Source organism: Calonectris borealis, chromosome 6, assembly GCF_964195595.1.
Source record: "Calonectris borealis chromosome 6, bCalBor7.hap1.2, whole genome shotgun sequence".
NCBI lineage: Eukaryota > Metazoa > Chordata > Aves > Procellariiformes > Procellariidae > Calonectris > Calonectris borealis.
Window position 1 is genome coordinate 24,654,471 of NC_134317.1, and position 14,111 is coordinate 24,668,581.

The 14,111-nt window shown below is 36.0% G+C and overlaps 1 protein-coding gene across 8 annotated transcripts in view; it reads right to left on the reverse strand.

Moving 5' to 3' along the window:
- The window catches only part of GPR155 (G protein-coupled receptor 155), a 34,975-nt gene that overhangs the window by 5,493 nt on the left and 15,371 nt on the right, over positions 1-14,111 (reverse strand). For 7 of the 8 annotated variants that reach the window (XM_075153272.1, XM_075153269.1, XM_075153271.1 and 4 more), the window contains 11 exons: positions 13,735-13,890; positions 12,771-12,854; positions 11,354-11,474; positions 9,947-10,031; positions 9,775-9,865; positions 8,426-8,651; positions 7,666-7,767; positions 5,783-5,916; positions 4,133-4,228; positions 3,069-3,133; positions 2,178-2,315 (listed from right to left, as the gene is read on the reverse strand). In XM_075153272.1, coding sequence (XP_075009373.1) covers positions 2,178-2,315; positions 3,069-3,133; positions 4,133-4,228; positions 5,783-5,916; positions 7,666-7,767; positions 8,426-8,651; positions 9,775-9,865; positions 9,947-10,031; positions 11,354-11,474; positions 12,771-12,854; positions 13,735-13,890 — 1,298 coding nt within the window. Of the gene's footprint in view, position 1; positions 2,084-2,177; positions 2,316-3,068; positions 3,134-4,132; positions 4,229-5,782; positions 5,917-7,665; positions 7,768-8,425; positions 8,652-9,774; positions 9,866-9,946; positions 10,032-11,353; positions 11,475-12,770; positions 12,855-13,734; positions 13,891-14,111 lie in introns of those variants that run through there. The other variant, XM_075153273.1, reaches the window with a different exon arrangement.

Below are 14,111 nucleotides of genomic sequence, written 5' to 3' on the forward strand. Positions count from 1 at the left end.
TGGGGAAAGGCAAGGAAAAATAGCAGGAAACAAGGAAAGACATCATGATCGTTAAGAGCATGTTAGAAGAGAATTTGCAAGTTTTGTATATTAGGGACATGCCAATGTTCAATACCTTTCCTACAGGCACTTCAATGAGAACCAAAATGTACATACAAAGTTATTTTAGGCTTGTGCAAACAAACTTCAGTGAACATAAGTAGCAATTTTGCTAAAAACACACACAATGTAATTCTGTTTCTTGGATATTTACTTCCCATGTATCATTAGCATGACCATTTCTGCAACAAAATATCTGCTTTGAGTGCAGCATGCCTGCAGCAACAGGAACTCAATCTGCACTTTAATTCCGTTTTATAATTTTTCTACAGCTTTAAACAGACACTAACTGCTTACATATATTGTAAACAAAAACCATTTAACTTGCATATCCGGTTAAATATTTACCAGTACAGGCAGTACTAAGAATAAACAAAACCTTTACAACAAGCCTAAACTAATTTGCTTTTACATATTTACGAGGCAATGCCACCAACATCTACCTAGTTGCAGTAAAAATACCCTTCAGAAATTCACCTGCACCAATAATGTTTGTGGTTATCTAAAATCTGCTCTGTGGAACCCAAGTGCAGGGTTTCTGAAGATGATTAACAGCTATACAGCAAAAACCAAAACTTCTTTTTTTTTTTTTAAGTTAAAGCAGCAGTAACACAGAGCAAGTGTTAATATCTATTAGCAGAGAAGCAAAAATTAATATAAATAAAAATTCATGATCACAAGATCTCCGTTACAGTATGTTTAAATCAAAGAGGATAGGATCAAGTTAGATGAATATTTAAAATGAGAAGACAAATGCTTTCTTTTAACTCACAAGGAGAAATAAGACATGAAACTAGTTCCGCACAAACATAATATTAAAACAATGAAGCAATAAGTGTCAGATTTTGATGTATTCTCAGGTGATATACAATTAAAAAAACCCACAAAACCCAACCAAATGAACAGCCCAAAGCCCAAGAAACCACAATAGCAGCAGAGGCACAGGAAACACAGCTGTAAAGCCTGTCCTATTTCAAAACAAACATTTTCTGATACATCTTTTCTGTCTGGCATGAAAGAAGCAAGTCCTTGAGCTGCCATAGTTCATTTTTCCTAAATGGGTAACTTCATTACTTTATTTCTTATGGAACGTTACTGATTTCTGAGGGGACTGAATGAAATCATGATGCTGTCAAAAAACAGTTTTGGAAAGTGGTTTCGGGCTATCTGACCCTTAAAAGACCACCCTATCCCACCAAACTAGTCCCTACTTAAAAGCTCACATAACAAGAAAAGTAGAAGCGTCCTGTTAGAACAATTCATCATGTCTCCATTTCATACAGTAAATATTTAAATAAAGGCAGAATCTTTTTCTTGTTCCTGCTACTTCTGTCTGCATTTCTCTTCTCATCCACTTACACATACCTGAATACATAATCCTTGATTTGGGTATCATAATTTGCAACTGAAAGCTTTGCTGATCTCACAAATTGAGGATTAGGCCTCACATGAGGAACGAGCAAAAGAAATTGTACGAACTCAGAAGGTGTAAAGGTCCTAAAAACACTATAATCTCACATATTGAGTGGCCTCTGAGTATACACTGACACCAGTTGCAATAGTTTCACCTCCTGTAAAAGCTATGTATTGGTAAACATTCAGTCACATAAATACTGACACCTTCTTAATCTCAAAACAAAACAAATGAAGGGTCTCAAGTTTGACAAAACTCATAGACACACACACTCTATTACAGGCATTACCATATACATTTCCTCAGAAAGATTTTCTCTCCTGAACTCCAGCTAAATGCAGAAACTGGGCCATGCCTTAATGACATAAAACTTCTTATAATTTATATAAAACAAAGATGGGATAATGTGACAACTTGCACCTCAATGTTTCAGTTTGAGACTAGAAACATTCCTCTGTTACTGCTAAATTCTTAATCCTCACCTTGAGGTTTGAATACATATGCCACAACAGGAATCGCCCATGGACAGATTAAACTGCATTTCATTGTTTCCAAAAGGTGAGCTATGACCTTTGTAACAAGTTATATGTGAGGAACCTTATATATAAGAGGGAAGTTATTTTAGACCCGTGCAAATAAACTTGTATATAAGGAGGAACCTTACCTTCTGCCTCTGACGATGTTTTTGACACAGTGATCTCTATGATAACGAACAAACTGTTGACAGGTCATCCTAATTTCCTCAGGTACAGAGGGATCTGTATGACCTGCTGCTTCTCTTCCTCCCCAGAGAAATTCAAGTCTTTAAAAAAAAAAAAAAGAAAAAGAAAAAAGGCAAAAGAAAATAAATTAAAACCAGCAAATCAACCAGAGGCATTTTTAAGGAAACTGCAAATAACAGAACAGAACTCATAGGAAGCTTATGACAACTGTTTTACTGTTTTTGTGCCCAATACTTTATATACAATCTTCCTAATAAACTTGTATGGCCTTTGAACACTGAGAGGTTTTATTCTAGGCTCAGGCAGAAGGAAAGACAGAGAGTAGTTAGGAGCCAGCTTTAGCTGCTGGATTCACACCGCAGCCAGCTAGCTCTAAGTTAAAGATGGCTCTGTTACTCACGCCTCCACAGTGAGGTACCAATCAAAGTGTCCATCCACACAAAGCACTTGCATGAGGTTATGAATACAGGAATTTTAAAAAGTGATGATAGAATCTGGTTCAGCATTCGCATCTAAATTTTAATTTATCAGCTGAAATTATTTCTAAAGATCCATCATCTCACTGATCCAATCACATACTTTGCCATCTTTTGCCAAAGATTTTGTCTACAGGGAGCCTGTGGGATTTTTGTCTTTGGGAGTGTCATTAGGACAGCAGCAAAAACTCATGCACCATGAACTGCAATTAACTCTCCACAACTGGGAGAGAAAAGAAATTTGGAAGATAGAAAAACAGGAAATGGAATGCAATGGCACTGAACACTCAATACCCTTTAAAAATTACCACCTTTAATAACTAAGTTTATAGGTGTAAGTGTAAAGATTCTATTTACCTTCGCTTGAATGGTAGAATGATTAAATGCTTATCTAAGCCAAAAATACCAAAGGAAATGAAGCCCTGCAGGAAAAGATACAGAAAAAGCAACATTAAGTAAAAACTTTGGTTTCTAAAGAACAGAAATAAAACGTTAAAAACTCATTGCCAAAACACAGGTGAGAAGTATCCCTCTTCTCTAGATATTGTTCAAAATGCATTTTGTTTCTGCTTTGATTTCTCATTTGGGCCTTAAAAAGACAGATTAATAACAGTCCATCAAAGAAACTCTTCAAGAAACTGTTCAGTAAACCTGATGCTGTGACGTGTCATCTGACACTTAAAACATCAGTATCCTTACATAGCCAGTTATTTAAATCTGTCTTTGTTAATGTCAAGAAAATAATTGACTTCTTGTAATTTGAATGCTAGAATGCTTTCTAGTTAATTCATTTTTTGTGCCGCTTTTGTATCAAAACTAGTATCATTACTTGATACTGCAGTGCATCTTGTAGGCACACCTGACCATGGATCTGTAAAACATTCCTCTAGTATGTGTATTAACACCGCCTTCCTTTCACCTTCATAAATAACAAAGCTATCTGGTGTCATTTTGCACTGAAATAGGCTGGAACAATTATACATGTAATTGTCAGCTATTAGTTAATGGTGCTGTAACTGAAATTGAAGACGTAATATCTTAAAAGCCTTATAGTATCTACGTAGCCATCTCGCACCTATTTAGTTACACTGGTGTAATTCCACAGAAGCGACACCGGTGAAACTTTCTGGTACAAATAAGGCTAAAATCCTACTCAGTTTCCATAGGCATTTGGCACTCAGTTGTCATTTGTACTTTTGAAAGCGTTCATGCACATAAAACATGCTTATGCACATAAAAGACACGCATTATGATAAGAAAGCTATCAAAGCAAAAGAAAACGCTTGAGAAAAAAAGGCAAAACAACATAAGGAGCTGGTGACTTCAGCATTGTTTGAGGACTTCAACTTACAGTGCTTGTAACAGCATGTGCTGCAACACCCACTAACAAAGTCATTTTCGGAACAAACATTGATAAGTACCTGACCAAAATTAAACACAGCACAGAAGAACTGCAATTCTACATATAGCCTTCCAGGCTCTTCGTTGAACAGCCACCACAAACAACTGGAAAGATTCTGTTAAGAAAGGAAAAAAAAACAACAACAAAAACCACAAACCTAAACTGACTGTTAAAAATCAAAAGCACTTTCTTACCCTTCACATGCTAACAGATTCTTGCACAATTTTCACTGTCTTTATTTAACAAATTGTTCAAATAAAGACAAATAAGAGGGAATAAACACCTTAAAACATCACTTTAGTTAGGCTTAATAGCTGGGGGGGGGGAGGGGGGGAGCAGGGGAAGAGCTTGTTTGTTTTTAAACAAAATAATGCAAAACATACCAGTGTAGAGGTCCTGCCCCTTTACATGTTTATATAAGGAACTTGCCTTAAGCATACTTAAGTATTCAATCTAACACAGACAATATTAGCCCAGACAGATTTGCAGTATTTGTCTTTAGGCCTGTTTAGCTGAGACCAGTGCTTTCTACATATTTTCTGCATAGTTAAGATTGCAAGCTGAAGCCCATACCACTTCAGCTATTTTAGGTGCCTGACAGAAGGAAAAAACCTCCAAAGTTAACCCCTTTGGATGTAAAGTTTAATTCTTTAATGTAACTGGTCTCATTTCATACTATCTATGTAATCATTCAGATACAACTAAAATAGAGGCTAATTTGGGACACCACTTAAATATAGAAGATATGAAAAATATATTAGCATGGAGTATTTGATACAGGAAATTTGAGAGAAGAAAACTTCCATTTTGTAATTTAACAGGACCTGAAAAGCAACAGTAGTAACTATTACACTAGATAGCTGTGCCACACTGTTCTGCTTTGCAATATTACATATTTGTGCCATAGTATTTTCCATTTCAAATAAAGATACTTCCCCCCTAATTGTCATCCACAAGAAGCTCAACTTTGAGCATTAATTCAGAGAGAGTTGTTTCTCATCTTCGTCACAGTTAAAAATTCACATTATATCCCTAATGCATTACATTCCGGTATTTCACACTTTTACACAGGAGCAGCCACCTTCACAGGTGGGACCTAGTCAGTAATGATGCTTGGCAATACCAACTTAGATACACTGCCTCCAAGCTACCACTAAAAGCAACAAACCTGCATTTTCCCATTTCAAAAAAAGTCTTACATTATTCTTAATTACTAAAGCACCTCAAAGAAATCCAAGTACCAAATATAAGCATGATCAGATGAAAACAATTTTTGTACAGTCTCCTTCAGAAGTAGAATTCACTTTATATTTTTAATTGATTATTGTCTCAGGAATAAGACTAGCTCTTGACAAAAATGGGAAGAGGGGCAGTAGTGATGAATTAATTACCAAATGATGTAATTCCATTTTCTTTTTACCTTTAGGGTTCTCCAGTGTGGCTTGCTCACTAACATCATCAATCTTAACTTGCCTTTAACTTATGATGTGTCATAATAATTAATTTTATGACAACCCTCTTCCAGTAAGGGAACAAAATAAAGCCTCTAATTTATTTAATGAATTGTTACATGAGGAATTGAAAGATTTTTACTGGACTGCCTACATAGCTTTCCTAAAAATCATTCCACCTCAATGAGTTAAACAACATGGGGAGAAAAAATATTTACAGCAAACAGGCCAACAATAAGAAGTAAGCACAGCAGCACATGTCTGGCCAGCTGTTTGTCTCCGGTCTGTAGAAGCTGTTCTTCCTGAGCCAATACGCAGGTTTGAGCACTGCAATGACTCACACACTGATCAGCTGAAAAACAAACCAGAATTTTTCATTAGGCTTCTAAGTTATGAACTCCATGAGCAAACTTGTTAATATAACTTGCTGAGTTAAATTACCTTGTAAGTATCTGTACTGAAGTCACACACGCAATATTTAATATTAGCTTTGACAATAATCTGTTCAGACACCTATTCTCAAATGAAACAGTAGTTTACATGTGCTCCTGAAATGAGGAAACTTTTTGCAACAGAACTCTTCTTTCAAAGGTTTAATGCAAGCTTAAGTTGTGGTTAACATTTAGAAAACACTACTAGAAAAAAAGAAAAAATAGCATTTTCTCAGAACAGTTTTTAAACTTAGAATAAATTTCTGGAATAAATATTTCAAATATACCACCAGCTTTAATGTTTTTACTCTGTATCTCAGCATTGTTGAGCTCTAGATCAGACAATCAACTGTACTTATTTCAGTTCTGTGACTGTATTTTTAACATGGTATATCAGAACACTGTCATAATTCTGTCAATCAAAAGAGCCAAACACACAGAGAATGGCTGCTTGTCTTCCAGCTACAGAGGTCTAAGGAATTCTGAGTATCTTCCTCTAGATGGCAGTGAAAAACTTCCTGGCAAGGACATGCCTAAGTATCTGCACCAGATACCTGTCATAGCAGTTCAATGGGATAGGAGAAGGATTAGTAATTATTGCAGCCAAAGTTACACAAGTGTATCCATTACAATTTGCTTTTACTGATTTATAGTTTTGAAGTGTTCACTCAGTAGGTCGAAAAAATTTCCACTCAATCATAAGGTATTTTCTACTCTATCTTTTAGGGTAAGAAAATTAAACTTGGCCTTCCTCCATCATTGGAAGACATTCTTATGCTGCTTGTCTGAATTACTTTATAGATAAAATAGTTGGCAATAGGTGGAAAGCTAGCATTTTGTGAGAGGAGACATAATTAAGTATGTTTCAGTGTGAAACACTTAGATTTGTTGAAAGTTATGCTGCGTCCAAACAAACATAAGGATATGAACTTCCTTGTTAAGGATGCAAAAAAAAACAAGAAAAAGAAAATAGGAAAAAAAGAAAGGTTGCACTGCAGCTAGCTTTGATTATTGGAAGAGATATATGATGAGAATGGGCTGAGCATGCAGTTTTCCATCAGGTGCTGAACAGTACTTAGATCCATTTTTTCTATTTCAGTGACTCCTAAGGCCCCCTTAGTCAATTTTCTCCATCTCTCTCCCCTAGACATGGATAATACAGCAGCATGGACATTTGATCTAATCTGCAGTAAGTGCTTCCTCCTCTAGATCTAAAGTTTCTCCTTCAAAACCTGTGCATGATTACAACAAAGGCTTCAAAGGTCTTTTTAGAAGATGCAAGGTGTGAATATGAGAATGTAGAAAAGTGTGTTTAAGTTGAAAACTTGAGGCAAAGTAGGGTTATGCATTTAACTTCTCAGTGTCCAAACAAGGCAGTGATGGAGAGGTAAAGTCTAAATGCTCAGAAGGATGTGTTAAAGTAGCTTAGTGGTAAAAAAACACAACCCAAAACAATTGTCCACCTTGAGCACTGAAAGATTACTAATAACTATCAGGCAGAAGAGAACAAACACCTAACATATTGTCTAATGCTTGAATTTAATAGGAAATACAAGTTATCTAGGAAAGTTGAGAGAACAACAGCCCAAACAGTTTCTTTGTGAGAACAACACACATAAATGTTGTGGAAAAGTTTGTAGTATTAAAACAAGGAGACACTACTGCTTTACCTGTCTCAATTGGAGGAACCTTGCTTTCAACAGCATTTGACACTGCTTTGCTCTCTCTAGCACAGGATAATTCACCATTTGTTGTTTGACAAGAACAGCAACCTATTAAGCACATACAGTAACAGGAGAGTTAGCTTTCTTCATTACCATAATTTATTTTCCAAGTATAATACTATATTCTATAAAACTTTAACTATTTTGCTCAAAAATAACCCAAAAGGAGAAAGCAGACTTAATTTTTTCGAATTGCTGAGAGGGTTAATGGCTTACACTACTAATATATAGAAATATTTAACATAGTACTACCACCATAGAAGCAACATAAGTACTTTTAGCTAGAGGGAAAACACACGGCAAGTGATCAAAAAGGCAACATACAAACAAGGAGAATTAGAAACACATTGAGTAGCAAGGCTGCAGGCATATAATTCATTCTCAGAGAGACCGTTTAGTGGGTAAACAATCTAAGACGCCTAGTGGACTGCATTTATCACATCCTTATCAAGATACCACTACTTACATAAAAACCATACACATGTGTTTTTTCCTGTCCACTTCCCCCACCCTTACAGTGATAACCATCAAGCTTTCCTTAGAAACATAAACCTATATCCTTGGGCAGTTATATCTAGATTTTCTTCTCTCCTACTGTAACACTTGAAGGTGTAAACAACTGTCCTTCCCAGGTCAGAACTGAATTTGGAACATTATTTTATTGTATTCCGAGCCATTTATTCTTCTACAAATCTACTTTCCCTACCTCTTTCTGCAGATGGCTGTGCAGAAGATCCTGCAGAAGGCTGAGGCACAGTAGCTGAAACTCGACTCCCCTCACTCCCTTCCACTTCAACCTCCTCCACTTGGCTACGTGGTGAATATGGGTTCAATACCTCATAGATTGACTCTTGCCTATTTCTGTTCATGCACATAAGTGAGACACCTGACATCAATATACTGATGAACAGGATCACTGCTGTGGTAATTATCTGTTAAGAGAGCAAAGAAAATACACTTAAATACAAAATAAAGGAAAATAGTTGCATATATCTGTCTTTCTAACTTCTGTACTTTCCTATACTAACAAATGCATCTGAATAAGACAGAGTTTTCTATATTTACATTTGCATTTACAATGCATCTTGTGGCATTGAAGGAGCAATCAGTACACGAGACTAATTCCCCTTGCCTGAGTAACTCAGATTTTTTTTTTTTTTTTTTTTTTTTTTTTTTTTTTAAGTGAGGACCCCTATTTCCCATGCAAGCCAAAAACATCCCCTCACCATCATCATCTTTCCCCTCAGGATCATTAGTGCTCCAGTTTAAATTCTGTTCAGGCACCTTTTAATTCCAAAGAGGTATGTGCTCTTGTCACCCTCTGGCTCTAATTTCCATGCTTTCTCCAATGGGGAGCATCCCATTAATTAACCTTTCCTTCTAGTCATCTGCCACTGATATCCAGAGTCCACTGTGAGGCTATTTAAGTACTTGTGAAAGTGCCACATGAATAACCCTGAGAGACTCATAGCCTCCTTATCCATAAGAAAGACAGAGGGAAAACACAACAAATATCTATGCTAGTGCACTTTACATCCTCTGAAAAGAGGAACTATTTATTGGTAAAAACTGTAGTTCAGGCTCAGGGACTTTCAACCCATGATTGCGCAGAGAAGTCTCCCATAGCGCAAGCAGTTACTGCTACACTTGTAATGTAGATCCTATCTATTACAGACCAAAAGCCATTAATTAGCTATTGAATGGTAATAATTTTAGATAATTATCAAGCAAGACTACAAATTAGTCACCAGAAAAAGGGCTCTGCAATTCATTACCACTCCTAAGCCTTTCCTTTGGGAAGCCTACTCCCTCTTTTTCTTAGTCATAGCTGCCTAAACACAAAGGTCCTTGTTCAAACAAGTTTTCCTAATAGTTCATTACAGAAATACATTTTTTTTATCAATCTGTAAGTATTCTATAATGATACTGTTATTATAGTAGCCTGTACTTTGACTGAAAGCTACTTAAATAAGAAGCAAACAGAGAACGCAATTTCTCAATAATGTATTGGACACGGCAGAAGCCTGAAGTGATGAAGACAGAACATGTTCATACCTGATATTTTCCATAGAAAAAGGCAGAGTCAATACTAGTGTTGTTACGTTCACCAACAATTAGTAAGATTCCCACCAGAAGTGTTGGGACTCTGAAAGAGCAAAATACAAACAAAGTAACATATTCAGCACGCTCCCACTAATTTTACAGGGAAACATCTGAATTAACTTACCCCCATCCAGCTATGATAACAAATCCAATGGGAATCTTTACTGTTTCTCTCTTCCTCAACAGAAACAAAGAGAAAGATAGAAAACCTACCAAAAGAAACAAAAAGAAATGCCTTGTTTATTATTAAAAAAGGGAACTGATAAATATAGAGTCTAGAAACTCTATGATGTGACCTGTTCAATAACTAAGATATTCTTCTCAGACCTTCAAATAGTCCAAAATTGTTTTTCTAGTTGTATTCTGAGAAAGTAAAATAGAAACACGTATTATCTTAAAAAAATCACATTAATAATAAAACACTGAAGAAATTCCAGGACATTTTATATTAAACATCCACTTCTAAATGCCTAGAAAGGTTCACAAGCGTGTAAGAAATGTCATAAGAACATTTAAGACACAAGTAACTAATTTCTTAAGGTATCAACAGCAGTTGTTCTGGACTGACAAGCTTAAGTAACCAACAAATAATGTTGTATTCTGTTACATTTCTTTAAAAACTGACTAGTCCTTTATAAGGTCAAGGCTAAATTTAACAAAAAAGTTTTACATATTTTTACATATATAACTATATATGGGAGTATCTTCTGGAACTGCCTATTCTATTCATAACTCAGAAGCTCAGCAACATTCCCTATGCTGAAGCAAAGCTAGTATTTATGTTAGGCTATACTAATCATGAGTTACCTATTTCAGCTAAACATAAATACAACTTACTCCACAAAAACACCACAGGAATTAAACCCTTAGACTTCTGGACTCAAGAACGGTATAAAAAGTCTCCTGAATACGCAAAGTCTCTTTTTTTAATCATACAAGTAAGGTTCTCCAAGCTTCTTGATGCATCTTTCAAATCTGCCTATTTCAAGTAATCCCTTCATTAACCATCTACACCTCCAGAACGCACACATTGTTTTTAGAAATTATACTTGCCAGGGAAAGAAATGTTAAAGCTACTTTGGTATTTCCCTTCATTCTGTATTTCCTACTTTTCTGAGGCACAAATTTTTTAAATCTACTTAATGTTGAATAATTAAAATCTTAAACTCTGAATTAATTAAAAATCACCAATAAGATTTTGACTAGCTGAAGGGCAACCCTTCACATTCACTCTATTTGTAATCGCTTCTGCCTTAAGAGCAGGTTCTTGCCTTTTGTTTCAAGCTACCAAGGCTGCTGTATCTAGCAAAGACAAACAAGACCTGCCTAGGTATAAGCTTCCAATAGCAGAAGCAGTGCCTGACGCTGAGCCCTGTGTTGCTAGTGCTGCAGCCTGGCACAGCTTACAAGTATGCGTATTTGTAGAACTACATACAAGTGAAAGGAACAATTACTCTGAAGAATATAATAAAATTATTACAGTACATTAATCTTTTATTACAGTACCTAGTTCTGCCTAGAAAAATCATACCTGTCCACAGGTAGGTGCTATAAAGTGAGCTGTAGAGGAATATAAATACTAGGATCTGCATGGTGATGTCTTTCTCTTTAACAATGAAATTCCATACCACCATTCCAATGCAAGCAATAAACTGGAAAGAAAGGTAAGACGCCACCATTTAAATTGGGAAAGCAGGATGACAAGAAAAACTGAACACAGTGTAATACAGCTACAGTAAGCTTCAAAACTCCACTCCCAGATTCACTGCAGTGTGATTTTATGAATTGGATAGTTCTCATAGCAGTAAGGCAGTGCAGCAGTAAATTCAGTATTACAGTTATGTCACTATTTTCAGGATAGGTTTTTTTGACAGCAATTATATAGCTCAGAAACTGGGAGTAAGGCAAGTCAGAAAAAATATATAATCTTATAATAAGTAAATGTAAAGCTTTTGTTAAGTACAAACCATTTATCTGAAATGATTTGGACATGAAGCTGAGGTCAACAGATGTTTGTTCAGCCAAGAATTATACAAGTTTTCACCCAGTGATACTGCATATATGATAGTTTTAGTACTGAAGCAATCTGAAAAGATAGGCTGAAATATTATGGAAACAGTAATACAGTAGTTCAAAATTTTTTTAAGATGAAAGCTAACTTTGCTGTTATAGACAAGAAGCACCTGCAACTCTCATACATGACTTTTTTCAAATGTGACTCCGTGATCAGACCTGAGAGTTTACTATTTTTTTCTTTTTTAAACTACAGAACACTTCAGAAAACACTACCACACAGACACATTACAAGCACAGGCTGCTCTCACTGAATTTAACAGCAGTTGTGCAGTTGACTTCAGGGGAAGAAGCAACATGTACTCTATAGTTTTCTCTCAGTTTAAATAACAATTAAAATTAATCCAGAGGTATTTGGCTTTGCCCTTCCCTAGCCACCAGCCATGCATTCCCATACCCCTTCCTTGCATAAGCACTGGCACCTGTTTGATCCCTCAGCAAGCCACTTCAGGGAGCTAAACCGGCAAGGGATTATTTTTCTATTTAGCTCCTTGAATCAGGTCACCATAGAGTCAAACACACACTGCTGCTGATCCTGGCATTGCTGACTTCAGATTGGCACAAATTGATACAGAAGTGCACTCAACAGTATTAGGCAGTAATTTATGATGCTAAAAATATATTTCAGAAGCCACTCTCCATTCTGATTGCTTATAGCTCTGTTTGAAAACCATACTACCAGCACTAACCATCATTTTCTTTAAGGGTCTATTTTAAGGCACAGAAATTATTTAGACAAGTCGCACATTAGATTCCCCTGCCCTCCATAGATGGCTACAAAGATATCACTGTAGAAACCAAACTTGTAAAAATGTTAAAAGTAAGACTTTAAAAAACCCCAGCACTCACACAATACCATTCTTCTTACTACTGACCTGAGCAACAAGTAGATTTGTTGTAATCATATGAGGAAGCTGTTTGTATTTCTTACTCAGAAGAACAACAATAAGAGACCAGATCTGTAACATACAAGAAAAAATTGAATTTAAGAGTAAAACAAAACCCAAAAGAACATGACGAGTATTCTGGCAGACTATGGTGAAATTAAATATACAACAAATTTTCTTGAAAAGTTTCTTAGCAACATGACTACTGTAGTCAGCTCCACACCATCTGCTGCCAGTCCGTATGCCTCAGCAACTACGGCCAGAAAAAGCAATGCACCTTTGTGTTCTCATGATGATGAAATATTTCCAGAAAGCACCAAGAAATATTTCCAGGAAGCATCCGTAGTGCCTATAAAGCCAAAACACAATTCACATTCGATTTCTGGATTATCAACCCATTTTTTAAGAATTGTGCACCCAGAATTGCTAGGAAGTGAATTTGATAAAGCTACATTAAAACCTACAAGGTAAACATTTTCATTAACACTCATTAATACTTCATTAAATAAATATTCACTGACGTTTCCGGAGCTGAAGTTTGTACACAGCCTCCATTACTGTGATATCCAAGCACGTCACATGGCTTGATGTAATTAATCCCTGTGGTGTAAGCTAGTACTGTTACTCCCCCACACCGTTATTTTTAAAAAAAAAAAAACAAACACAAACAAAACAAAACAAACCAAACCCAAAACCAAACACACCACGAAAAGAACAAACTCTCAAGCCCTGCACTTGTGCTCTAATTCACTTACCCATATTTCCCTACAGTGCTGCTTTCCAGCTCACCCACTGCTAAATCAAGAAGATTTTTAACTCCTTCCTCATCCTTCTGCAACAGGATACGACGAGGAAATGTGAGTCATCTTATCGTGACTCAATTTGCTGCTTATGTACTAACATTACCCTGACATGACAGTGTGCTTTTGTATATAACTTCATCAACACCTACCAGAGAAATGAGGCTGACAATACTTATGTCAAAGCTAACATTTTGGAGTGCAGATGCCAGTGGGGTGGGGTCCATAGATGGAATGGTCAACAGCCATGCAGAAACATACATAATAGGTGCAGACACAAAAGTGCTTATCACCATGCCTGAGGTAATCTGCAAAAAGAGTCAACAGAAACAAGAACAGAGTTAATCAGATCTCAAGCTAAACAATCTGCTTTCAGAAATACAAGCACTGGCAAACTTATACCTTTGAATTAAACATACACAGACCTTTAACAAATCATTGAGTTATTTCTATAACAAATTATTTAGAATTTGAGCCAGAAAGTACCCATTTTACACATACAGTTAAACTGAAAATTTTAATAAGCTTC